The sequence below is a fragment of the Alligator mississippiensis genome, chromosome 3 (genome assembly GCF_030867095.1).
Source record: "Alligator mississippiensis isolate rAllMis1 chromosome 3, rAllMis1, whole genome shotgun sequence".
In the NCBI taxonomy this organism is placed as follows: domain Eukaryota; kingdom Metazoa; phylum Chordata; order Crocodylia; family Alligatoridae; genus Alligator; species Alligator mississippiensis.
Window position 1 is genome coordinate 38,286,557 of NC_081826.1, and position 27,411 is coordinate 38,313,967.

The 27,411-nt window shown below is 44.2% G+C and overlaps 1 protein-coding gene across 1 annotated transcript; it reads left to right on the top strand.

Annotated features, from left to right (window-relative positions):
• Nucleotides 1-795: 795 nt before the first annotated feature.
• On the top strand, nt 796-27,411 carry YWHAZ (tyrosine 3-monooxygenase/tryptophan 5-monooxygenase activation protein zeta). The gene is made up of 6 exons (XM_014611640.3): nt 796-906; nt 2,758-3,061; nt 20,225-20,348; nt 23,293-23,456; nt 23,548-23,643; nt 26,366-27,411. The coding sequence occupies exons 2-6, from the start codon at nt 2,768-2,770 to the stop codon at nt 26,423-26,425; spliced, it is 738 nt and encodes a 245-aa protein (XP_014467126.1). The 5' UTR covers nt 796-906; nt 2,758-2,767; the 3' UTR covers nt 26,426-27,411.

The following is a 27,411-nucleotide window of genomic DNA, read 5'->3' on the forward strand; positions in this document are numbered from 1 at the left end:
GTTACCCAGACAGCTGGTGAGATCTCCATCCCAGGAGGTTTTTAAGACCCAGGTAGACACCGCATTGGCTGAAATGATCTAGTTGGGAAAGCCCTGATGTGAACAGGGGGTTAAACTACGGTTCACCCTCATTTTCGATGATACCAGTGGGCGCCGTAGGCAGCTCGTGTCACACCAGCCCTGCCCGGGCACCGCATGTGGCACCGTCCCAGACAGGCTGGAGATGGCACCACAGCGGGGCACGTCCGCGGGCTGCATCGGGGCTGGCTACTGCCACGCATCCTGCCCGGGAACAGCACTCACCCAGCCCCGCGGAAAAGCCGGGCTCCCGAACTGGCTGCAAGTGGGGGCTGCGGGCCGCAACCGCACCGCCCCCTGGGGGGCCGCTCCCATCCCAGTGAGCACGGCCCCAACCCCGTGTCGGTGGCCAGGCTGCGGGGCCCTCGGGGAGGGGGGCGCAACGCGGATCCTGGGCAGGCCCCGCACGGGGTGGGGGGGGGGGCGACCCCGCCCTGCCGCAGCCCGGCCGAGCCGCCCCCCGCAGCGCAACGCAGCGCGCACCCTCGCAGCCCGCAGAGGGAGGGAGTGGGCGGGCCGGGACGGAGGTCGCTCGCGGCTGCGCGCGCCGGTGCCGGCGGCAGTTGGTGTGGCCGCTCCCCACCCCCCCCGTGGGGGCGTCGGAGGGGAGCGGGGCGGGGCGGGTACAGGCGCGCGTGCGCACGCGCTCCCTCGCTGTTGCCATGGCCCCGCTTGACGTCACGAGCAGTGCGTTGCGGCGCGGTGATTGGCGGAGCCCCCGTGTGTGGCGCTGGGAGCGAGGCTGCAGCGAGCGAGCCGCGATACAGGCACAGTCCGCGCCGCCGCCCGCCCGCACCGCGCCCGCCCGCCCCCGGCCTCCTGCCGCAGGTAACGGGCCTGCGCCCCCCCCCCCCACCGCTTCCCCTGGGGCGGCCCAGGCGGGGAGCAGCGCCCCCCACCCTCCAGCGGGCGGCTCCCCGGGTCGGGTCCAGTTGCTGAGGCGGGAGCTGCTCCGCGGCGTGGCGGGTGGGGGTTCGCTGCGCTGCGCTGCGGGGACCCGGCGGGTGGGGGCCGGGGCCGGGTGGGGGCAGGTGAGGCGAGGCAGCGCCGCGCCCTTGCCTGGCGAAGGGGGGGCTGTGGCCGGGCGGCCCCGCCCTGCAGCGGTGGGGCCGGGCCGGGGAGCGGCTTCCCGTGGGCCGGGCGGGGCGGAGGTGAGGGGGATGGAGGCGCCGGCAGGCTGAGCTGGGCGCGGCGCGGCGCCGCCATGACAAAGGAGCCGGGCGCGGCGCTTCGCCTCTCGCAACCGGGCGGATGCGGGAAGGGAAGGGCCAGGCCCGGCTCGGCTGCAGGCTCGCCCCCGCGCCGCTGCGGAGAGCGCGGCCAGCACCATTTTATGCCGGCGGGCGGGGCCGTGGCGGGGCGGTGGCAGCCCCCTCCCCCGTCAGAGCCGAGCGCCACGGGCCCTGCCCTGCCCTGCCCTGCCCTGCGCTGCCGCACGGCTCCGGGCGCAGCGGCGGCATCCGCTGCCTCCCTTGCTCCCACCCGCCCCGCGTGAAACCCGGCCCCAAAATGGCTTCTTCCCACCCTTCTCCCTGCGCGGGCAAGGCCGCGGCGCCGCGGGCTCCGCGCACCCGCCTCCGCCCAGCCCCGCAGTCGGGAAAGAGGCTCGTGAGAATCGGTAATACACGAGCCCGAGGGCAGGACTGAAGGGAGTGTGTTGCTCAGGTGGATACGAAGGTCTCGAGGAACCTCCCAGTATATTTTTAGGCTTTAAAAATAAATGAAGGCACTAGTCACTAGGGGTTGATGAAATAGGGTGGGGGGAAGGGGTCAACCTCTGATCTTTCCTGACATGAAAAAGAGTCAGGTTGGCTCCCAAGTGCTGAAAAGCCCCCCTGGGGTGCAGATCCCTAAGGAGACCTGAGGAAGGATGACTTGCTTTTAAAAGCTTGTCCAGCGTTATCCCAGCTGCCTCACTGGTGCAAGAAAAGACAGTCACCCTAAGAAATATTTTATCCCTAGGTTGTCATTTTAGCCAGCAAAAGATGTTTCTGATGTGTTAGGCTGGATTTTAGTGGGGCTGTACAGATAGAGGTAATACTAACTTTGTCCACCAAGCCTTCACTACTGAGGCTGAGGAGCACAACTTGGATGAGAAGCTCATCCCACTGATCCTCTAGGGAAAGAGTTAACATTCCTAAAAGGGCAGGATCCTTAGTGCGAATGAAACCCCTACATTCAAAGTAGTTAACAACCTTTAAAAAAAAAAAACAACCTTTAGAGCTTTATAACATGAGAGTGAAGGCTTTTCCTCCGGCCTTTTTGTTTGGCCCTCTGAGCAGCACAAAATTGCTTTCCCCAGGTCTTTAATCATTGGCATGATGAAATGGACAAACTTCAGCTTTCTCCCAAGCCACATCATGAAGAGAACTAGGACTGATTGAGGGAGAGGAAACGATCAGAATTATGTACAGCACAGAAAAGGTGTGCCTTCAGCATTCGGAAAGTTATCTCTGCAACAATAAAGACTAGAAACATCAATTAATAGTCTGAATTTTTAGAAACAAGCAAATCAAAGTCTTCAAGTCATGACAAAAAACATTGAGAAATCCTAAAAGCTGACAATCGGGAATATTACAACTTAACTACTCTAGAGAAATCTTGCTTTAGATATGAGGCTAAAAATGTCTTTGTCCTTGATAAATGTTTGAATAATGCCTTCCTATTTTTCCTTCTCAGAAAAATCAGCATGGATAAAAATGAGCTGGTGCAGAAGGCCAAACTGGCTGAGCAGGCTGAGAGATATGATGACATGGCAAGCTGCATGAAGTCTGTGACTGAGCAAGGAGCTGAGTTGTCCAATGAGGAGAGGAATCTTCTCTCTGTTGCTTACAAAAATGTTGTAGGAGCCCGTAGGTCATCTTGGAGAGTAGTCTCAAGTATTGAACAAAAAACGGAAGGTGCTGAGAAAAAGCAGCAGATGGCCCGAGAATACAGAGAGAAAATTGAGACTGAGCTAAGGGACATCTGCAATGATGTGCTGGTGAGAACTAACAAAACTGTTAAACTGTTGATTTAATATTGCAGGGTAAATGATATTAACCCCATTAAACTGACATTTAATCTAAACTGAAAATTGAGGCCTGTGATATCAAGTCTTTAATCTTTTTCTATACCAGTTAAAAAAAACAAACTAAGACAAGTGGGTGACTTTTTCCTCTTCCCCTTAATGAATTTGGTAATTAGTTCTCATGGACATCTACTAACATTGTCAAATCTTAAATATAAATAAACTCTGAAAATTCATAGGTTGCTTTATTGTAGGATGTATATTTGTGAATAAGCAAATATGGGTTCATTCACAGATAATGACTGTGTTCATAAAAGCTTTGGGCGTGGTTTCTCCAAGAACCGTGTTGTCCACAACTTAGTTCGTTTCTGGCATCTTAATATACTGTGCTGCTTGTAAGAGGTAATTCACACTATGGAAATTGTGCCCCTCCCTGGTTTAGATGATGTAATGTTAGTTATGACTCAGCCATGCAGAAAATCCTCTGCAGGAGGAGGCAGTGGCAGTACTGCTGATTCCCTCTTGCAGTTAATAGTTCTTTAGTGGTAAACTATAGTAAAGGTAGCCTGAGAGTTAAACTAGTCTTGTGGCTTACAGAACATACTGTGGCTTGTTGAATGATAATTGAAAAATGCTTGGGTTTTAAACTAATTGGGGGATGGGAGGGAGTCAAAGGGGAGGGCGGGACTTTTCAAGTATGCAATAGTACACTCCTACAAGTTCACCGTTTACTGGGTGTTTGTCTTCCTGTTGTGTGCTGAAATAAACTCTGCTGACAGCAACAGCCACTGTAGACCATGGACTTTACTAGTATCATCCCTATTCTTTACAGGACTAGAGCATACCTGACTTACACAAAAGTCTGCAGTACATGCAAGTATTGGTTAAAGTGCATCATAGAATCATAGAAAATTAGGGCTGGAAGGGACCTCAGGAGGTCATCTAGTCCAACCTCCTGCTCAAAGCAGGACTATCCCCAACTAGATAATTCCAGCCAAGGCTTTGTCTATCTGGGTCCTAAACACATCCAAGGTTGGAGATTCTACCACCTCTGTGGGTAACCTGTTCCAGTGTTTTACTATCCTCTGAGAGAGAGTTTTTCCTAATATCCAACCTAAACTTCCCTTGCTGCAGCATGAAACCATTGTTCCTTGTTCTGTGATTCTGCCATTCAAAGGTGTGGTGTGCACCCTTTTTGAGTTTTGGTACCAGTGACCATAATGGCAGTCTGAAATAAGTCTTGTCTGCCTTAGAATAATTACATGAAATGGAAGTGATGATTCTCATAAAGAAATGGAGATGTACTGAATACAGATTCACTAAGGTGTAAATGAGAACAAGGATGATGCCAAGTTTCTGCTTGTATTTTGGGCCTAACTTCCATGGTGATTGGCACACTCAGAAAGCTTAATCTGTTTTGACATTTTGTAGAAAGATAACTCTTCAAGTCCATATGAAATCGGTACTGCCAAGCTTTAAACAGATGTAAAACTAAAAACAACTTTCTCAATGGGAGGTGGTGTTGAAATCTCCATAAGAAATGGAAATTAAATACTTCGTATTTTGGTATTTCTTACTGTTAGGAAGGAACAGTTTCTCAGGGGATGTGGAATAAGTCTATGATGCTAAAACTGTGCATAAGCATATATTAAGCTTGAGACCAGCAGTTTGAAATATTCCTAAATTCCACCAGAAAGTTTTCTAGCAAATAGAAATATTTTGCAGTCTGACAATTAGTTCTTGAAGCATAAAATGCCATTTGAGAAAGAAGTATGAACAATCAAAAATGACTGACTGAACTATAATGTAGAAAGCAAAAAAATGTTGAATACTTCCTACTTTGTGCATGACTTGAAGCCTGTAAGTATCCCTCAAGTTACAAAACGAAAATCAGAACTGTAGTTGATACAGTCCATCAGAATAATAAAAGATCCTTTAGATCATTACTATATAGTATTAAAATTATTTTAACCAGTTAAAGTGTTGTTCATCTGGGTGTTGCCAGTTCAGCCTGTTTGGACAGTGCAACCATCCAAATGAAATACTGTCCCAAGCAGTGACTTTTAAAGTGCTCTTCTAGTTTCTAGATTTGAAAAAAAATATTTTTAACTTTCTCCTGTATCCCAAGGACTTGATTTGCAAGTATTTTTAGATGTGCAACCTAATTACCAAGGTTAAAAATATTGGGTAAAGAATTAGATTTATAGCTAAAACCCATTCCTGTTTTCTTGCCTGTGATGCCCCACTTAAACTAATTAATATGTACTGAGAATTTTCCTAGTCAAATTGCTTGACTCAAACTGGTAGACTGGTTAAAATCCACTCTCTTCAGTTTAGCAGGTGAAAATCAGCAGCAGGTGTGTGTGTGTGTGTGCACATACTTGCAGACATCTTGCATGATCCTTCATATGAAGACACAACTAAGCTGACCCTTAGATGCAACTATTCACAAAAAGTTAAACAGAAGTTGGTGAAACTGAGCAAATAATCTGCTTTTAAACATTCACAAACTTCCCACTAACTAAGTGAAACTGTCCTTGCAAAATTCAGTTAAACCTCAAAACATGGAGAGTCTCTCCAACAAGCTTTACTCAAATGAGTATACTTCTTCCACTTCATTGAAGTGGGACTGTAAGATGTCACTCTTCCTCCAGCTACCTGCCAGGGTCTTAAGTAATATTTCCTATCTTGAAGTGTTACATCATAGCTTGGTGTGAAAGTAACTGGTATCCTAATCATTGCGTTTAAAAGAAAATGTTTTGGGGATGGGAGAGGGTGGCAGTTAGTTAAATTAATCTGCCCTATTTATAGGTCATGGCAGCAGTTGGTCCTACTGTGACTTCATGTTACCTCCAGCTAGGGCCAAACGATGGGGAGGCAGCATTGAGATCCAGTTGACTGGGACTTCTGAAATTACATTGTTTCCAGTCCTGCCATTAACCTGCTGTTTTGAACTTGGGTAACTCATTTTCTATACCACTTTCACTTTCTGTTCCATAAATATTTAGATGTAAAGCTTTAAATATAAGGAGACCTTTCTTGTGTCTACACAGTGCTTTTTAGAATAGGAACTTAATTGGGTAAACATGCTATATCACAAGAAACCTTCTCTTACTTTTGTATACTACCTCTTTATGGCCGGATATTGAAGGGTCACACATGGGTTTCTAACCCTAAAAATTAAAATACAGAGGACAAACTGGCAAGCTTAACTGTCCTTAATATAAATAGAACATTATAAAAAATTTCTGGTTTATAAAGTATTATTCATACGGAATACAAAGTTCACTAAAGTGATTTCCTCCCTGGCCCATCTCCCATGTTAGCCAACAGTATGCTTAACTTCCTGTCTGTTTCTGCAGCAGGAGGTTTCATCTGAAGTTATCACTGTGCTCTGTTCCTCTTAAGATACTAGCATCTTTGCCCATTACAGGAAACCCTCGCTATTCATGGGTTCAGCATTCGTGGTTTCAAGTATTTGCGAATGATGAACCTGCATTTTAAATACAGTTTATACGCTTACGGGAGTTCCGTGATCCAACCGTAGCCATGCCCACCCCCAGCCGCCAGGGGCACTGCGTTCATGAACGCAGACTGCGTTGTGCCATATTTGCAGATTTCACCATTCACAGGGGATACAAGAACGTATGAGATTCTCTTTAGTCTTGTAACTCAATTTTTCATTGTACTCACAAACTAAGAATAAGCTCTCCAGTTAAATGGAAATTTTGAAAGCCAGAATGAGGAATTGCTCTAGACGGTATATATTATATATACAAATTATGAGTATTCTCAGAGTCCTTACCAACTGTCAGCTTTTTGTACATAGGTTTCAGCATTGGCCCAAGTCTTCTATCACCTGGTAACGTAAAACATGACTAGTAGGCATCAATTTAAATTAGAAAGTAACATTAGAGAGTTCATCCTTTGTAACTGCTATAGGCAAAGCACACAATGTACAGAGGATCCTTGCTTTCCCCCATTTCCCCACATATAAAACATGCTATTCTCCCATGTCCTATTTTAGGGACTCTGCAACATTATCTCCTTTCCTATGCCCAAGTGTTTGGATAGCACCTTTTTCTGCCCATCTCATTCTTCAGGTGCAATTCCCATTTCTTGTTGGTTACTGCTTACAGACCTCTCAAGGTCCATATTGCTCTGTCCCTCCCGTAAGTCCTTGCTACCTTCTTCTCTGGGCTACTTCTGTGAAAGGTCAAGTAATAAACTTTCTAATGGAGCAAGTGAATCCATGTTGGGACTGGTAGATTTTGTTGCTTGCAGTACTGTCCTGTCCTGAGGGTCTGGGTTGCCTTCCTCTAAATCAGGCTCTTCTCGTATTTCTGAAGTCTAGGAAATTACCTAAATTTTTGGAATTGGTTTGGATAGGGCATCCTAGAGTTGCTGTGCTAGACTGAAAAATGCTATAAAGCAGGGGTGCCCAACCCTTGGTCTACGGGCCAAATCCAGCCTGCAAAGCCATGTCATCTGGCCTGATGGACTCCCCACCATCCAAAGCTTGAGTGCTAATACCACTCCCTTGTTGCCAAATTTCAGGACCTGTGGAGAACCTGGCAGGCTAGATAGCAGGGTTGTGTGTGCTATGTTGGATGTGCAGGGCTGGTCTGACATGGGGCCGGATCTGGGTGTGAATCCCAAGACGGATCTGGCCCACAGACCAGCCCCAAAACCCTCATCTGGCCTGCAGAGGTAAAAGGTTGAAAACCACTATTATAAAAGGTAAAGACTTGCTTTGTTCAGCCCAGAAAAATCCAGGGACAACTGCTTTGCATATTGAGGATACTTCAGATGTGGGAGCTGCTTTCTTAAATTGCATGGCAACTCTCTGATTTCAGACTCAAAGGCATAAAATGGCACTCCCCTTGAAAATGCATTTATATCTTGCTGCAGTCACTCATTGAAGCCGAGTAGTGGTAGAACTGTTGAAGGAGAAGGTGGAATTGAATTGGCTGTCTAGAATTTCTTGGCTTGCAATTTTTCTGAAATGTATATCACCTCTTTTTTAAAGTGTTTGGTCTATGTTGCTTTTTTTTTTTTTTTTTTTTAGTTCCACTTAGAATAAATCTGAAAAGCTATTTTTTCTTGAAGAATCTGTAGTCTTGACTTGGTGTGTTGAAATTAACTATTACAAGAATCCAGTTCTTAACGCTTTTTTATTTCACTCATAAAAGCTGATACTGACACCCCTTCATATTTATCATTCTGCCTGTTAACAGCTGATGCAGAAATGATTAAATAGCATTACAAAAGTAAAAAGAAAATTCTCACCATTGAGGTTCCCCCTCCCCCTTTCGCTGCATGGAAAGAGTTGCTATTAAATGCTTTCACAGATGTAAGCCCACTTAGAAAGAAACTAGAGCCACTTCTGGTCAATGGGTCTAATGTATGGTGGTAGTCACTGAAATTTGTTCTGGCAGATTAATGAGTTGCTGGTGGGTTCTCATTTAATAACAAAACAGCTGGTCTCTCTCTTGATGACGGCTTTTCAGCATGTGCAGTTTAACTGTTTGTGAACTTTCCTGTGCCAGTATATGCTGTGATATTGTGTTTCAGTCATTGGTAAAGATTTGTCACTGTATTAGTGTGGATGCGTAGAATCTGTTAAAATATGCATTTGATTTGTACCTCTTCAGATTTTAATGTCCCATATTTAATGGATCTTAAAGGAAAAAAGGTGCTCAGCCAAGACTTTTATAGATTATGGAACATGGATTTTGCTCAAAGGACTATAAAGGGAGATAAATGCTCAAACAGTTGCAGTCCAATGACAGGTGAAAAACTTCAAATCTTTTAATTATGCAGCTTCCTGACTTTCCAATCCTCCCCAACCCACTACTTTTGTATTAAGAAATGATAAAATAATCTTTCCATGCATGGAATTTAGTTTTGTCTGTGAATTATGAACGTAACAAATACTGCTACAAAGGTTATAGGTGTGTTTCATAGTAATCTTTAGCCAGTTACCTTTAAATGAGGTCTCTTGATCTAAATGCCCATGTTCTTATTTCCGTCCGGCTTGAGCATGTATAGCTTTCTCAGAAGTACTGAGGCCAGAGGCAGATGCATATTTCTTGAGCCTGATGACTTCGTTCAAAGAACCCCCAAAAATTCTGCTTGTAGCTACGCCCATCTTCACTTTTTGTCCATTTCTCTGCCCCGCCCCCAAGAATATAGGTACTAGCAAGGTTTAACAAATTTGCCTTTATTAAGCAGTGTTACCTAGTCAAGCTGAAGCTGGCTAAGGCTCTAGTAGAAACTACAGTTTAAAACTCAAGTTTTTATTCTATAACACTTTATAGCCACTTTGTATTCTATCTAGGTCTGTCTAGCAAGCGCATGGAATTTTAGGGGCGGGGGTTGTTCCGTTTTTTGTTTTAGCATTCTTATAGCTGGAAGGAATCTTTGGGCTGTGTACATATTCTTGACAACGAGGCTTTACGGACACATGTTATTAGACAGATTACTTACTAGATGTAATCTGCCTGGATGTATGTAATGCACCAGTCACTGCGAGATGAATATGGGAGGTCCCTTTGAGTACAAGAAAAAAATATTAAATGGCCAGTACAGGTATGTGCTGTTTCAGTCAGTATGTGTGAATGATTAAAAACATCGTATTATGAGTTTTCTCCAACACTTAAGTAACACTTTAATACATTTAATTTCAGTGGCAAGAACTATGGTTTCATCTAAAGTATCTGAGAAGGAATTCTTAATAGGGGGGCACTGATAAAGATTTTTTGGGCCAATACTTTAACCAGCCATATCCGCTGATACCAATCTGATTGCTGATATGCAACCTGGCAGCTGGTAGAGCAGCGTCCAGCTGGTAAGTCTGTGGGGGGGAAGAGGCATGGAGGGGAGGGGCAGATGGAGTCCCCTGCTGTAAAGGAGGTAGTGGGGCTGGGGTTGGGGCAGGCACTGCCCAGCTTGAGGGGGGGGGGAGCAGCTCCTGCTGCTGTGCACACCCCTGGGGGAGACATGGGGGCCATGTGCCCACCAGATCTGTGCGTGGGGGGTGAGGGTGGACTTCTTGCTGCGGGCTCGCAGCCAGAGGCTGCACCAGCCTTTTCCTGGTGAGGGGGCTGGGCCTAGGCTGCTCTTGGAGCAGTGGCAGTGCTGGGAGTAGGGTCTACAGCCACCCCAAAAGTTGCTGTAGCCCCCCCATAACACCCCTCCTGGCACCACTGCCGCCCATCTTGCCCACCATGAGCACATCCCTAGCCCAACACACCCCCCCCCCCCCCCCCCCCCCGAAACGCCCAACGCAACCTCCGGCCCCAAGTGCTCAGCAGCAGCTTGCCCTCGTGCTATGTACAGATCTGGGGGGCATGTGCCTTCCCTGGGGTTGCGTGCAGCAGCGGGAGCCCCACCCCGCATGTGCAGCGCCTGCCCTGGCCCCACTCCCTCACTGCAGGGACCTTGATCTATCCCCCTACACTCCTTCCCCACCACAGATTTACTAGCTAGATGCTGCTCTCCTGGCTGTGTGCATGCTGTGGCTGTGCACATGCATACGGCGTTTATCGGTGACATAATCGGCCACATCAGCTAAAAAAAAAAAAAAAAAAAAGCCAATTGTCAACAATGTCAATTTTCATTTTATTGGTGCACCTCTAATTCTTAGCATTCACTTAACTTGTGCGCAAGAATATAAATGCATTTGCCAGTGACAAGTAGGAAACTGTATCCTGTCAGAACTATTAAAAAAAAAAAAAAAACAGAGAGGGAGAAACCAGCAACTGAATCGTTATGACCCTTCCTCTTATGCCCAATACCTTTTGTCTTTGGAGGATGCAGTTCCTCATTTTGTTGCTTGAAAATTTGTATGCCTAGTTAATGAAACTGAACTAGTGTTACTACTGCTCAGAAGATATCTGGGTAAAGGACACTAAATTTTAATTTGCTTATTTTAAATAGAAGCTTCTGTCTTTCCTAAATGCTCAGAATCATTATCCTAGTTTGCCCTATATTACTTTTCCTTCCCCTGCTTGCATTTCTAACATAAAACAATATTTTAAACATTAGTGGTTAACTCTTTTAAAGCTACTTCTGGTTTCTCAAAACTGGTAGGTTAACTAGTAGCTTCTTTTCTGGTAAGATTAAGTCATGAGGATATTATACTGCTGTTGGTATAGACACAAGTAGTTCCAAGATTATTTTTTAAAAGCCACGAAGGCCAGATAAAGTTTGGGAGAAAAGTGTTTTCATTTTGTTTGATTTCTTCTACCCCCTGCTTAATTGAGCTTTTTGAATGTGGGTAGCAGGAACTGCTTATTAGTAGCAGCACAAGACTTGCATAACCTACTTGGAAAGGGCACCAGATGCCTGCATTGTAACTTTGTTTTTTGAGGCAGGAATTTCTAATGCTAGTACAGAGGTAGCATGCTTAAGTGGGTGGAGGTTCCAACAGTTACTTCAACGGCTGCTTTATAAAACATCTCTGTAAAACTGGAAAACGTTCTGGAACCATGAACTATAATGTTCAGGGATCCCACACTACCTGACTACTGAGAGCTTCTGCCCACTTCCTGTACATGCCACATAGTGCTCATGTTTGAGTGCACACGCAGGTACAGAAACTCAGATCAACATAACTGCTTCTTTAGTAGTATGATAAACTGACATAGCTTATTCCAGTATACTGGCAAAGTACTTGAGTCATGGTCTGTTCCAGTAAACTTCTTGCATGCATGCAGTCTTCAAGCTTAAATTCCTACAGGTAGGACTGGTGCTACTGCTAGTAATAACTGCTGATGTGCTGAGCAGAAAGTAATAAGGACTGTTTGGAGAGCTTGCATTATCCTGGCAAAGCCCAAGGGTTCTCTTGTTTCTCTGGTGCAAGCCTGTAAACTATCATATAACTAAAGAGGTCTTAGCATGTTTGGCATACATTTAGCTTTGCATGCTTGTCAGGATGCCATATTAAAATGGGTTAATACAAGGTTGGAATTATCAGAATTCTCTTTTAGTAAGAATTTGTTTTCTCAAGAGAATGATGTATTAAAGTCAGTTGGAAATGCCCTTTCTTGCTATGAGTCTTCTAATTGAATACAAGGCATCATCAAAGTGAAATACAGTGTAATGCTAACTAGTACCATGTGGTCTTATAGTACTGGATATATTGTCAGGATTGAGGTACACGATACTGTTGCCATAATTATTATTCCCCACTTCACAATAAGGAAACTTGCATCTGGTCTACAGGGATTAGAACCCAAGACTGTCATTGACTATCTTCACTAATCCTTTTCCCATCATATTTCTAACCTTTTGGGCTGCTGACAAATATGGGCGGGGGGAGGACAGATGGACGGACAGACAGAACAGCTCTTTACCAGAAGAGGCACTGCATCAGTTTGACCTGGCTTGCCCAGCGTCTATAGATCACACACTTCAGCGGGGCTTTTTGGCGCTTTTATCTAATAGTTGATCAGATAAAAAGCCCCACTGAAGCATGTAATCTGTACAGATGTTGGGCAAGCCAGGTCAAACTGACACAGTGCCTTTTCTGGGCAAGTACTGCACTCAGCACAGGGGTACACTAATAAAGCGCTTTTTGTTTGTTTTTTCACATCTGTAAGCAGCCTTGAATTTTCTTAGCACTGCATCAGTTGAGTCATTTCACCTGGTTGCAGGTTTTTTGTTTGGGGGGCTTTGGGGTTTGTTTGTTTTTTGTTTTTTTTTTTTTAAGGCACTGATGTGGGACATTCATATCTTTCTATCATTGGTGAAATGCCCAACATTAAGAGTTGACAAAACCAGTTTGGTTTACTTGCTATAATTGCTTGTCAGAAAGGTGGGAGTAAAGTTAGGACAGCCTTAGTATACTGGTAAAGAACAAGGTTGCCAAGAGCTATGTGCAAAATATCTGAATAAGCTTCTCCTAAGAAGCTGAATTTAGATGGGAAATTATCTACTGCTCAAAAAATAAGTGCATTTTCTGTGCTCCAGACCATATTTTGAGTAAATGGACAAGTGGAAAGCCAGTGTCAGAAGAGCTGCTTGTTTCTAACCTTCCTGCAGAGGTAGAAAGACAAATGAATATTTGAAAAAAAAAAAACCAAAAAAAAAACCTAATATTTTTGGTAGGCATAACTGGTCTCCAGCTCCTGAAATAAGGTTCCTTATGATGGGGGTAGTTGCTGGATAGAAAAACTCTGATGAACTTCAGTATATTTAAGAGCCCATGTGTGTGGGGGGAGAAACATTAATAAGAATGTAAGTATCTTAGAACAGTCATCTTGGTCAGATTTATAAGTGCATCTTGTCTTTTATACAAACATTCATATTTGAATTTGATCTTGAATAGGGCTTAATTACTGCCACAGTCTAAATGATACTGAAGTCATCTCAGCAGTCTCTACAAAATACAAACAGACTGAGTGGCAGTGTTTGCCTGCCTGTGAGTGTTCATAATATTAAAAATCTAACTAATTTTTAGAAGAGTTATTAATTAAGGTAATGGGAGCTCTCTACTTCATTTAAAACCACCCTGAAAAACAATTTGAGGCATGCAGGTCATACCAGAAATAGTTAGCATGAACAAAGGCACAAAGAAAGGTCTTGTTGCACTTACCAGCACAATGTAGTAAATGATCCCTAATATACTTTGGTTTGCTGTTTAATTTTAAAATTGCATTGTGCCTTTTGTTTATAATAGTCTAAGATTTAAACAAGCCTAATTCACTTACCTAATTCAAATAACATTTAGTTTTTGGGATATTTTCCCCTTCTAGAGCTCGAGAGCTCTTTTCCCACATGGGCAGGAGTATTCCCAGGCATTTTACAAACTTGATATCAACAAAAAAAATTGAGTTTTGGTATCTTAAACTAGGAATTACGTTTTGAAGTGTTTTTACCTTTATTTGATATAGCTGCTCATAAGTCACTAACAGATGGGCCACACTCCTCATGATGTGTTTGTCAGAAGGGAAATATCTTAACTAGAACATCAGAGTGCTGAAGCAGTCCTTTGCTGCAATATTAATTATCTAAAATCCCCAAGCAGTGACATGGACTCTTACTGAAAATTCCAGCTGTACTGTACCCACACAGAATTAGAAGCATCTGACCAAAATGGAGCATTGGTTTAATATCCATTTTTTGACTAATTTAGTAATGGTTACTATTCCCTATTCCTTAGTTTCACTGAGGTAACTGTTTTTTTTCCCTTCAGATGTTGAAGGATTACAATTTAAAACTTCATGGGTTGGATTCTGGTTTTACATTGAAGGCCACACCACCATATGACAAACTGAAATAGGTATCCTATCTATATAATTTCATAGATTTCATAGACATTAGGGCTGGAAGGGACCTCGGAAGATGATCGAGTCCAGCCCCCTGCCCAAAGGGCAGGAAGTCAGCTGGGGTCATAGGATCCCAGCAAGATAAGCATCCAGTTTGCTCTTGAAGGTGTTCAATGTAGGCGCTTGAACCACCTCCCGTGGCAGGCTGTTCCAGACCTTGGGGGCTCGGACAGTAAAGAAATTCTTCCTTATGTCCAGCCTGAAACGGTCTTGTAGTAGTTTGTGACCATTCGACCTAGTCGTCATCCCTTGGGGCGCTCTGGTGAACAAACGTTCCCCCAGATACTGGTGGTCACCCCTGATAAACTTATAGGTGGCCATCAGATCACCCCTGAGCCTGCGCTTTTCCAGGCTAAAGAGCCCCAGGGCTCTCAGCCTGTCATCGTAGGGTCTGCTTCCCTGACCTCTGATCATGTGCATGGCTGTTCTCTGGACTCTCTCAAGCTTCTCCACATCCTTTTTCAATTGCGGAGCCCAAAACTGGACTCAGTACTCCAGCTGCGGCCTCGCTAAGGCCGAGTACAAGGGGAGAACGACGTCCCGGGATTTGCTTAAGAAGCATCTATGGATGCAAGCCAGCATTTTGGTCGCTTTACTAGCCACAGCATCGCACTGCAGGCTCATGTTCATCTTGTGGTCAATGATGACCCCCAAGTCTCTTTCTTGCATAGTGCTAGCCAACATAGCACTGCCGAGCCTATAAGGATGCTGCGGGTTTTTCTTCCCAAGGTGGAGAACCTTACATTTATCGGCGTTGAACACCATCAGATTCTCGTCCGCCCACTTAATGGTGAAGGCTTTATCTTGCAGCAAGTAATCCTAACAGGTCACTGAACTTTCATTCACTAGCCATACTTCCAGTCCAATATCTGTATCTCAGAGATGCTCACTCTTCTTGACTTTTCTTTTAGACTTCATTATGCAAGAGCTTAGAACCAAATGACTGGCCCCTCAGGCCAAAAAGTTGCACATTACATATAGTGCATTGTAAATCTACATGTTTTCCTTGACCTATATACTGTTGACTAACTGGTGGTTCCGTAACCAATGGAAATAGAGGAAGGCTAGGTCTTTTGTGTATCACTTTCAGAACAGTCAATATGCTTCCTAGCTGATGTCACTAATTAATTAATTAATTGGATAAATTTGAATTGGGTGAAAATGATAATGTGTCAATACAAAATAAAATAACTTCCAATAAAATAAATTAATTATTAATTATTATAGGTGTGTAAAATTTTCATGTTAGCTGCTTCGGTGCAAACCTGAGACTGAATTAATCTCCCTCTAGAGTAGTCCTTGTAGGTCCAGCTGAGTCATTGACAGAATAGTGAAGCTTGTGTCAATGTAGTCGATACTGTATCTTGAAATCTGCAGTCTTGTTCAAACATCCTGGAAGTGGGGAAAACATACAACTTAGATTTGCTAAATGTAGTATGTAGAGCAAAGACCATTTCTGTAATCAGGACCAGAGAAGATAATAAATTGAGAGAAATAGCAGAGCAGCAATCATGGTGGTAGAAAGTCAAATGTTGAGGTATGATCTCTATTGCACAGTAAGCATATTGATATTGAGAGCAAACTTGTAAGTTAATGAATGGATCATGAAGAGAATGCCTCAAACTAGTAACAGTTTGAGACCTTTGTGAGAGCTCATCATTCCAGAAAGGCGCAGCCATAATTAAACAGTCCATGGCACAGAGTTGACCCTAAAAAAAAAAATCTGGATGTGTGGAAAGTGGAATACTCATAAAATGGTAAGATACTGTCTCAATATGCCTTGCTTTTTACTGTTGGAATATACCTTGATTATTTGTGATACTACAGAAACAAAACCCAAAAACAAAGGGGGGAATGACTAAAATTGCTCCCTTGAGAAAAGGGGTTAGTAAGGGAGACTGTTGAAAGTTCCAATAGCATAGGAACACCTGACTTCTCACAATAAGAGGACAGAGAAAAAGACCTGACCAAAATTGAAATGCATCCTGAATCATAAGCAAAAAAGTCTGCTTGGCTTATCTGTGGAACTCCTTATCTCAAGATACTAAGACCAACCAGAGCTTCTTAGAATTCCAAGAATTAAATACTGATCCAAAAGAACTACCCAATTTACATTAGATTAATTTAAATCTCCATTCTTCAGGATACTGTTAAATGGCAAGAGCAGAGATATACAATATGAAACTTTTTTGGCAGGGGAATGGGAGGGAGTGGCTTCCTAAACCATCCTAAAATGGCCCCTGCTAGATGGATGTTAGATTAGGGATCTGCGATTTACCAGACTCAATCTGCCAGGTTATCTAGTCCTCTCAAGTAAGGGATGTGTGTGGAGTGATAATAACATTTGTTTGGATCACTGTTGTATAATCCTTTTTGTTCAATCAGGAGAAGGCTGTAGCCTGGCTTGTCTGTTGCTTTCTTGGACCCTTTGGACACTAGCTAGACCCAAAAGGCTAACTCGCTCCAGGACTGCCAGTGACCAGTCTTAGTGACCTCATAGTTGGCCTGTATTGTGGTCATAAACGTTAGTCTTTATCAGTGGTGTAGAACAGATAAATGAATGTTAAAGTTCCTGTTTCTATTCAAATGGATCCAGAATCTAGGTATGGGGAAGGGGGCATGCGGCAGCAGGGCATAGCCAAAGCAAAAGCCAGCAGTATAAGGAGGCAAGTATATGTGGGTATGGTCCTTACGTGATACTTGCAATTCCTGTTTCTAGATGTCCATAAACTCTGTAGCAGCCTGCAGAACGGGACTTTGGCACCAAAGGTTGTGATGAGAACTAGTGAACTTGCTAAAATGAAAAGCAGTAAGCTGTGTTAGTCTGAAGATGGAAGGCAGGGTGGCACCCTCCCCAGCCTTCTGCTTAATTTGAATGTTGTTTGAACACCTAACAGTTGTTGCTGACATCTGTGTAAGCTTCATGTTCCGTTCTTGGGACTCTGAAATTTGGGTCATAGAACTAAAATTTTGAAGATTTTATTTGTTCTAACCAGTAAACAAAACAAAAATATTCCTTGAAACTGTCACCAGCTTATGTTGGGTCAAATTCTTGCCAACTGATTGCCACAATTTATGTAAGAAGCAAACATGAGTCATCTTAACTGTTGCCATTATCCAGCTTTTTAAAATTGCCCGATACCTATTTCTCTGGTGCTGAGAAGTTTACTATCAAAATAAGACAAGTGGAACCACTCACTTAACGAAAAATGTTGCAACTGCAGCATTGATTACAGTAATGGATGTTTAACTTTTGTTAGAGGGTAGACCAGGGGTTGGCAATCCCCAGCATGTGTTCCAGAGTGTGGCATGCAAGGCCATTTTGCTTGGCATGCCACAGCTGGCCCAGGCTCTGGCCAGCTGCCACTGGCCACGGAGCCTGGGTTGCTTGCAGCAGGGCTCAGTTGAAGGCAGCAGTTGCCCAGAGCCCTGGCTAGCTGTGGCAGGCAGCTGGAAGGCTACAAGCAGCTCTGTCAGGCTCCGGAGCCCTGGGTGGGCTTTGTGGCAGTGGTGGCTACGTGTACACCTTAAGGTGCACAACCGGAAAGGGCCTGAGGGGCAGCATGTGTGCAGGTGGCCAGATAATATGGAGCTGGAGAAGCTGGGCATCAGAGAGGAGTGCAGCGTGTTCAGCTGCATTGCCTTGGGAGTGTGGCTCACGGAGCTGGATGTGCCACGTGTCCTCACCCGAAGGCTGCAGCACAGGTGAGCAGGGCAGGAGTGGTGTGACCCAGCCAGCGTGGGGCAGGATGCGGGATGCGGGTGCAGCAACGCAGGGAGTGGGGTCTATGCCCTGCTGCCGCTTGCCCCCTCCTGCCCAGAGTGAGCTGCACCCTCATCCCACACCCCCGCCCCAGCTGGACAAGCAGCAGCACCCTGCTGCGAGCGCTGCTGTGCCCAGATCCCCTGCCCCGCTCCCCGAGTAATGTGCTCCCCCACCCCAGCTGTGAAGCTTGTCCCAGCCCCAATTCCTCCCTCCCCTGTGTCCCTTCCCAACCCCAACAGACTTACCAGCTGGAGGCAGTTGTATCAGCTGTCTGTTTAGTCTATGGCCAAATCTCCGAAGCAGTGCCAAATCTTCTGGATCTGATTCGGCTGAAGCAAATTGCTGTCCTCTGAATCAGCTGAATCTGAATCCAAAGCTAATGCCTGCTGCTTCGCGTAGGCCTAGCGTACATGTTTGATGGCATATTACAATTTAAAAATATTTTACGTAGCAAACTAAAACGCATCCCATGTATTTTAGTTGGCTGTGTAACAAATAACAGCAATATTCCTCACGTGTACAAGGCAGTGGGGACAGTGCACAGGGCACCGGAAGCCCGGGCATGCTTGGGGAAGCTCAGGCTTGGCTGGCTTCCAGTGCCCCATGTAGTGTCCCTGCCACCTTCTCCAGCTGCCAGCACACCTGGCTGCCCTCCTGCCATCTTCCCAGGGCAGCCAGCCCATTTTCGGGCAGTCTCAGGTGGTGGGGACGGTGTGCAAGGAACTAGAAGCCTGCCAAGCCCAAGCTTGCCCAAGCACACCTGGGTTTCCAGCGCCTCATTAACTGTTGGATCCAGCAGGTGCTGTGTGAGAGCTGGGACTGCACCTGCACAGCGAGCACCCTGCCCAGTCTGCCTCAGGGGGCACTGCTGCCACAGAGGGAAGCTCTGGGCACCCCACACCGCAGGGGCTGTGACCCAGTAGCAGCTCATGCGGACAGGCTCCATGGCGGGGGAGGGGAGTGGCAAGGGGCCTGATCTTTTTTTTTTTCCTGGAGCCTGCCTGCATCTCCCATGGCCAGGGAGCGAGCTTCTGATGGGTTGCACAGCCCCTGAGCTGTGGGAGACCCCCATGCTTCCCTCCAGTGGTCACGCCCACTGGGCAACACTCACCCACTGGCACCCCACCCAGGTGCTCCTGGGGGGCGCCACCACGGCAGAGGGAACCACCAGGGCCTCCCTTGCAGCTCAGGGCTTTCTGGCAGCTTGGGGAGAGGGAGGGAAGGATTGGGCCCCTTGCTGCTTTTTTTTCCCCCCGCTTCAGCGGAGCCTGCCTGGGCAAGCTGCCACTGAGTCGTGCAGCCCCTGAGCTATGGCAGGGCCTGGTGCTTCTCTCTGTGGCGGTGGTGCCTCTCAGCTTATTCCGTCTGTCTGGGGCACCCTGGTTGTTTCAGTAAACATTGTGATTGGCTGCCAAGACATCCAACCAGAGTGCTCTGGACAGATAGAGTAAGCCTAGTATTATTGTAGATTAGGCCCCTAAACAAGTAGTCTACTTCTCCAAGATGCAGAGCCCTTAAAAACATGCCATTCTTGGAAGAAAAATAAACCATTTGCTTAGAAGCATCCATGTGCAAAAATGTTTGTTTAGATTATATACTGAAATATGCTGAAAACTGAATTGGGTATCACAGCCAGTGATTTTTTTATTTATTTTTTTTTCCTACCCCAGTTTGCTAAAAGAGATACTACAGTGGTTTAATTTTAACAATAAACCAATAGCATAAAACAGGATACAGAACACTGGCAGGACAAGTGTCCTACTTGCTACTTGAGGTAAAATTAAAAAGTATATCACTATCTATTAAAACATTTTCAGTTTGTATTGCTGAACTATACATAGACTAAGTCTTTGTACATTACAACATGGCATTCATCAGTGAAGTAGATGGAAAATATTTAGTCCAATTAATGTGGGGTTTGTTGGGGGGAGAGGGGTTTTTTCATGCTTGTGGTAATAGCCTGCAATGTAACTAAACTGATTCTGCAGTACCACTGAAAGGTAAGATAAAAACACTACTCTTTGTTTTTAATTTTAGTCTCTTTTGGAAAAGTTCTTGATTCCTAATGCTTCGCAAGCAGAAAGTAAAGTTTTCTATTTGAAAATGAAAGGAGACTACTACCGTTACTTGGCTGAGGTTGCTGCTGGAGATGACAAGAAAGGTACAGTGAGTCCATTTCTTGCTAAACTTGTCAGACTTGCTTGCTTTGAATGGCATTGGGACTCTCTTCCCCACTGCCTTCAAGGTGACCTGTCATACTAATTAGTTAACTATTCTACTAAGTGTAATGACTTAAATTTCTACTTCACAGAAGAATTTGCAGAAATGTTGAGTAGCCACAGTTGCATTGGTATTATAATGCAAGCGCCACTGCAGAGATTAAAGGAACTAAAAGTTCTGTCTTCATAGCATCTGACTGGCAGGTAGTAAATAAAATATGGGGATACCCATTGAATGGTGAAAAGAAGCTAGTAAATAATTGCTTCTCACAGAGTACCACCTTGTCAATTGAAGGAAGTGATCTTCCTATGGCAGTATAACATGATTAAAGATGAATCTCTTGTATGCGAAAGAGGGGCAAATTTGGGTTGTGTGGGCAAACTCAGTTTTAGTGTTTCCTAACTTATGACTACTTATTGCAACCTCAAAGTTGGTCTGCAACAGGGGTGGGCAATTATTTGGACTGGAGAGCCATTTTAGGAGTTCCGGTGAGCTGTTGCAGACTGAGTCAACATCCCCTCTCCTCCCCAGCCTGCAACAGCTCACCAAACTCCCTAAGTGGTAGATTACTAGATCAGTCTGGGGGTGCCAGATGGAGTGGGCAGGTGGAGTTTCCATGGAGACCAGCCCAGGATCCCTGCAGGCAAGGCATGCTCAGCTGGACAGATGGGATGGGGCTGCGAGCAGGTGGGGACTGGCATCCAGAAGCAGGATAGGCAGGGCCAAGGCTGGGGCCCAGGGCAGAGCCACAGTCTGCTCTCTGCACAGCTCCGTGCTATCACTGTCCTACGTTCCTGGCCCTGCCCATGCATCCTGCTCCAGGACACCGCTCCCTGCCCTCCTGCAGCCTCATCCCATTCATCTGTCTGAGCACACTGGCTGGGACAGTGGGGGTCCCAGCTGGTCTCCATGGGGACCCTGCCTGCCTACCTCCCTGCTCCGTCTGGTGCCCCTGGTGGTGGGTGCAGGGCAGACGGGCCAAGGTGCCCAGGCAGCGGGGCTGGATGTAGTGGCAGTGGTGACATTGGCAGCGGCTGCCAGGAAGAAAAATCTGGCAGCTGCCTCAGCTCTGCTGCATACCATGGGCAGCAGGACTGGCCACATGCACCACGGCCTGGGCTGTCCCCCATACCTGGGCCAGGTAGGGCTGAGGGATGTGCTGTGGGCCAGATAAATCCTTCGGTGGATCATATTTTATCCACCCCAGTCTACAATAATTGATTTCCTAGGCTTTGTTTAAAAAGCAGGCTAAAATGAATGTCATATAATGTGGTGTATTGAGATGCATACTTTCCACCAGTAAAGGTAGAACCTTTTAGATCCTCTGCAATTTGGGTTAACAAAGTAAATGGCAGTAATAGGCCATCTACATGGACCGGTCATAAGAGGGTAAAAGTTTACTTGCGGGTTTTAGAGATAGCTGCTGACTGAAATTTGAGGCTTGGAGTATTTGGCTTGTTCCATTCTCTGGAGGGAATCTGCTCATGGACGCAGGCTTTTCTGTTCATTTTCTTGCCACCCTACCCCCCCACAGTTCTCCATATTCCTGTCCCATCCCATTCTAGTTATCTGTCTGTGCTCATCTCAACCCTCCTATTCCAGTCTTTGCTCAGTCCTTTCAAAATTCTACTGATCATTTTCTGATCTCTCCTAGTTCTCCTCCATCTCCTTCAGTTTCTCATTTAGTCTCCTTTTCCAAGCTATTCCTGGTTCTCCTTTGCATCAGTCTTTCAGCTCCTCCCACTGGCTTCCAGCCAGTACCAATCTCTTCCCCACTCCTAAGTCTCCATAAACTTATTGTTCCATTTTATTTCTCTTATTCCTCCTGGATTTGGCTGTTGTCCCTTTGGCATCTGAATTCAGTGACTTCTTCCTCCCCACTGTCTGCCAGCACTGTGGCAGTCTCCAGAAGTCATTAAAGGGAAGTGACTTCAGCCCTGTGCTAGTCTGTGAGGATTGGACAATGGGTAGTGCAGTCAAGTAGGAACTGGGAAGGTGGAGAGGAGCATGCTCACTGAGGCTGGAATCCCTGAGGCTGGAATCCCTTGAGCAGTTATCTTAGTTTATAACTTAGCTAAATTGAAAGAGTGTTTTAATGGGCATAGCAAAAAGCATGTTCATGACACAGGCCCTTTGCAAAACTTGAAATCTCTGGCCTAAAATTGGAATTCTAGAGATTTCCAGAGAAAATGTTGCCAGAATTTAACTAGACACTTTCCTTTTTGGAAATGGCTGAATTGGATTACTTTCTTCCCAAAAGTCAGCCTAAGATGTAGGGCATGATATTTTCTACACAAACAGCTTTTTGTCAAAATTCTGTAAGTTTAAATGGATCTTTATTGTGGAAAGCATCTTAATAGACTGGCCTATCAGCTATGCCTGTGATTAAAACGTAGACTTATATTGTTTTTCTGTATCGAACACATTGCCACGTAAAATAGTTTTAAGTAAATCTGTATGTGGTAAAGTACTGTTGTTCAACTTTATTCTAACTATTTCTAATTCTGTTTTATTCTTTATTACTTGCCTTGTCATTACATGGTGGCTTTTTATTCTTTTCTCAGGACTAAAAAAAAATGCCAAAAAGATTAGGTTGCAACACAGCTTTAACTGATCAGTCATAAAAAGCTTTTAGCCATGATTTGGTCCAGGATACCTGGCAGTGTTCCCGTCGACCTGTCATTTTGGTTAACACTACAAATGTTCTTTTAAAAGTATTACCGACAAGGTACTACTTTAACCCAAGATTGCATTCTTGTGAATAAGCAAACTTAATCCTAATGTAGTCATCTTATATTACACTTGTATGATAAAAACATACAGTACCTCTAAACATAGCTGCTTGAGTTCAATATCTGAATTATTTACATGCCTCTTTCTTTAAGGGATAGTGGAGCAGTCGCAACAGGCATATCAAGAAGCTTTTGAAATCAGTAAAAAGGAGATGCAACCAACACATCCCATCAGATTAGGTCTGGCCCTAAACTTCTCGGTGTTCTATTATGAGATTCTGAATTCCCCGGAGAAAGCCTGCAGCCTCGCAAAAACGGTAAGCATTTAATTTTTTTCATCTTTCTTGTGACTTCTTTTTTTTATTATTATGATTACATGAGAAATAATACTTTTTTCTTTAACATTAGGCTTTTGATGAAGCCATTGCTGAACTTGATACATTAAGTGAAGAATCATACAAAGACAGCACGCTAATAATGCAATTACTGAGAGACAACTTGACAGTAAGTACAATTAAAACTTCCTTGAAGCAAGGGATCTTGTCACCATGAAGAGTTTTAGTCACTGCTTGACTAAAGTGTGTGATCACTTAGCTGGTGGCTACTGTTTGTCATATTGGTGGGTAGGTGCATGCTATCAGTTGGTGAGACCTATTGGGTAACAAGGAACTAGGAGCAAGAGTCATGAAGCATGAGGTTAGTGCAAATACTGTCATCTAAACTAAGACTCTCACTGCTTGTTCTCTGGGTTGAAATAGCCACCAGCTATTTCCCTCTTTCCCCCCACCCCAAAGCCTGCTGTCAAAATTAAGCTGATTTAGCTGGTCTTGTTCTTGAATAGATTGCTTTCTTGACTATTGCAGGGGGCTCTGGGATGTCAGATTTTTTTGTTGTTTTTGTTGTCTTAGGGTTGTTTCCCTACTGTTAAGAAACAATTCTTGTATTGCTTCCTTTAACTACTGATAGGTGTGTCAGAAATGGAGTAGGTTGGATGTTTTTTAATAGCTGTCAAGTATTTAAAAAATGGAGAACCTTGTGTGGCCAATAAGAGACTATTTTTACTCTACTGGTTTTCTGGCAGTGATTCTCGACCAGGGTGATGTAACATTGTGGGATGCAGTGAATTTGTCTTAAAGGGGTCCAAAGTCTTCAACTGGGAATCCATAGTGTCAGAAACATTCTGACCTGTTGTGGTCTTCGGTGTTCTTTATTCTTTCTCTAATAAAAAAGAGTCAAAGCTAAGAGCTTGTATTTTTCCAAGGGGTACCTTTAGACTAATGAGGAGTTGAGAACCGTTATTCTGTGGGAAACATTTTGAAGCTGGTCACAAAGTGCATCAGCTGTCATTTGAGGCGTCAACTAAAGACCTCTCTTACTAGCACATCTTTAAGCAGATACCTGGGCTAATGCTCAGTATTAGTGTTCTCATGCAGTTACATCAATTAAAACTAGAAATAGAAATCCAAGATTCCATGCTAACACAGCCCGTGTGGGTTCTGTGTCTTTGCTTATGTTCATTGCATGAGTCTTGCTCTTATTGACCTCCACTAGTGTCATCTAAACAGTAACAGCTAATGTATTGTATGGTCAGAGAATGCAAAAAATCTGTTAATACTTCTTGTTCAGACTTTTAAATGCTGTGCTTCAGAATTAATCAACTCATAAAAACATCTAGTATTTGACATAATTCCACATATCTTTTATTCTACCTGTACACTGATTTTTAACACTTGGCTCCCAAATTTAAAAAAAATGGCAGGAAACAAAGTATTCAACTGGGTAGATATTTTGGATTTTCAAGTTTCATGAATACCCTAATTCACACAGCAATACCAGATAATTCACTATCTTCATTCAGTTACTTCTCTACAGTCCTTCTAGTCTTATCTTCACAAAGCTGTCTCTTGAGAGCTTATGCAATATGCTGTTCACTTATGAGGTGTAACAGTAGTTCTTCTTGCTGGTTCACTTCAGTCTTTCTGTTTTGGATTGCCCTGTACTTGCAAGGAGTCTTCACACCCTAACAAGCATCTAAAACAAGGGATTGATATGAATTTTTATGTTTATATGACTGTAAAAGCACATGCGTTAGATGTTCTGCCTGTCAGGATTTAAGATTCAGACTTTGTTTCTGTTTTTACCAGGACCTTTGGTCACACCACGAACTCCTTGCTTCCTGTAGCTTTTTTCCCCCTTGTTTACTTAAATTATCAGAATTAGTTTAGAACTTAAAGTTGTGGGTGTTTGGGAGCAGAAGAATGGTAGCATATGGTAAAGAATCAGCCTCTCAAGGGCCTTAGTAGCTGAAGGATTCAGTTCAGGCTTTAGTGGAAGTACAGGCTTCAAATCGCATTGTAGTGTTAGTATCTTGTCAGTATAGTCTAAAAATTATAAGAAACACTTTTGTGAACCAAAAATACATTGGTTATCTCCACTCTGTCATGCAAAACACTGTTGTCTAGTTGCTGTCTCTGGTCTTGACCTATGACACCTTCTAGGGAATTTAAAACTGGACTTCTTGCACAGTCAGACTGGGAGTACTGTGGATCTGCCATTCATTTCCTTATTGCTTCATCCCAGTAGATCTTGGGGGGGTTGGGGGGGGCACACCCTCTTTTCAGCTGTGCTGCACATGTGCAGTAAGCTCTGAGAGGGCAAACTATAGTGGTGTTCACCTCATGGGCTATGGAGCTGCACGGAAACAGTGACTCTGGTCAGAGCCTGCACTGATCAGCAGGAGTCTGCACAGAGCAGACAGTGAGTTCTGAGCAAACTGTGCATGCATGGTACAACCAAAAGGGGGGTATTGGCACTGCCACACATCCCCTCACCCCCACCCCAATATGTCTTGCTTCATTCGTAGTTTTACAGTTCAAGGGGATATCTCTATGTCTCTGCTTGTCAGGAAGAGGCTCAACCACACGAGGCTGAAAATTTTTAATTTGTTTTTCCTCAAGTAGAAGGGGGAAGTCTCTTGCTTCTTTTAATCGGTCCTTACCTGCAGTGTTGTGTGTTACAGTGAGGAAGAAACTAACTGAGAATAAGATTGCTAACCAACTTGCATAAGGGAATTTAACCTAGTTGTGAGACGAGATAACGCCTTTGAAAACAAGAACAGTTTTGCTATTATAGTACCAACTTCAGTGTTAAGTTAGAAATGAAATCTGACTGGATCTTCTGCATTCTTCACATTGTAAACACTTTACTCTGTTTTTCTCTCAATCAGTTGTGGACATCAGATACCCAAGGAGACGAAGCTGAAGCAGGAGAAGGAGGGGAGAATTAACCAGCCTTCCAACTTTCATCTGCCTCATTCTAAAATTGACACAGTAGACCATTTGTCATCCATGCTGTCCCACAAATAGTTTTTGTTTACGATTTATGACAGGTTTATGTTACTTCTATTTGGATTTCTATATTTCCCATGTGGTTTTGTTTAATATTAAGGGAATAGAGCCAGTTAACATTTGGGGAATTTATCTGTTTTCATCTGAGGTGGCCAATATAGAGTTGTGAAATTTTTATACAAGTTTTACATGTTTGGCATAGTACTTTTGGTACATTGTGGCTTCCCACAAGGCCAGTGTTAAACAGCTTCCTATGTCAGGCAAAGAAAACCGCTTGCATATTGGTCTGTCACAGTCGGGTAGGGTGGGGGGAGGGATAATCGGTTGCAGCCACAAGTGTAGTTAGTGCGAGTACTTCAAAGCTGGAGCATACATGGCTGTGAGGGAACCAATGTCCCATGGATATTGCATGTCAAGCATGTGAAATCTATGGAATATAATCACGTGTACATCTTTGATTGCAGCTGAAGTGTTCCTTGAGACAGTCCGATAACCCAGTCCACTTTCTCCAGAGAAGGGCAGAAACGGTTCACATTCCATTATTTGTAAAGTTACCTGCTGTTGCTTTCATTATTTTTGCTACACATTTTATTTGTATTTAAATGGTTTAAGCAACCTAAGAACAAATGTACAAGTAAAGATGCAGTAAAAATGAAATGCTTGATATCGATAACTACACTGTATATCGAGCACAGCAGTAAAACAAACCCATGTATTTAACTTTTTTTTAGGTTTTTTGCTTTCGTGATTTTTTTGATACTTGCCTAACATGCATGTGCTGTAAAAATAGTTAACAGGGAAATAACTTGAGATGATGGCTAGCTTTGTTTAATGTCTTACGAAATTTTCATGAACAATCTAAGCATAACTGTTAAGAACATGTGTATTAAGTTGATGTAAGTGGAATAAAAGTTTTATGAATGGA

Coding starts and splice junctions, on each gene's coding strand:
- YWHAZ (XM_014611640.3), top strand. CDS start 2,768: ATGGATAAAAATGAGCTGGTGCAGAAGGCCAAACTGGCTGAGCAGGCT. Junction 3,062..20,224: donor ACATCTGCAATGATGTGCTG/GTGAGAACTAAC, acceptor TTTTAATTTTAG/TCTCTTTTGGAAAAGTTCTT. Junction 23,457..23,547: donor CCTGCAGCCTCGCAAAAACG/GTAAGCATTTAA, acceptor CTTTAACATTAG/GCTTTTGATGAAGCCATTGC.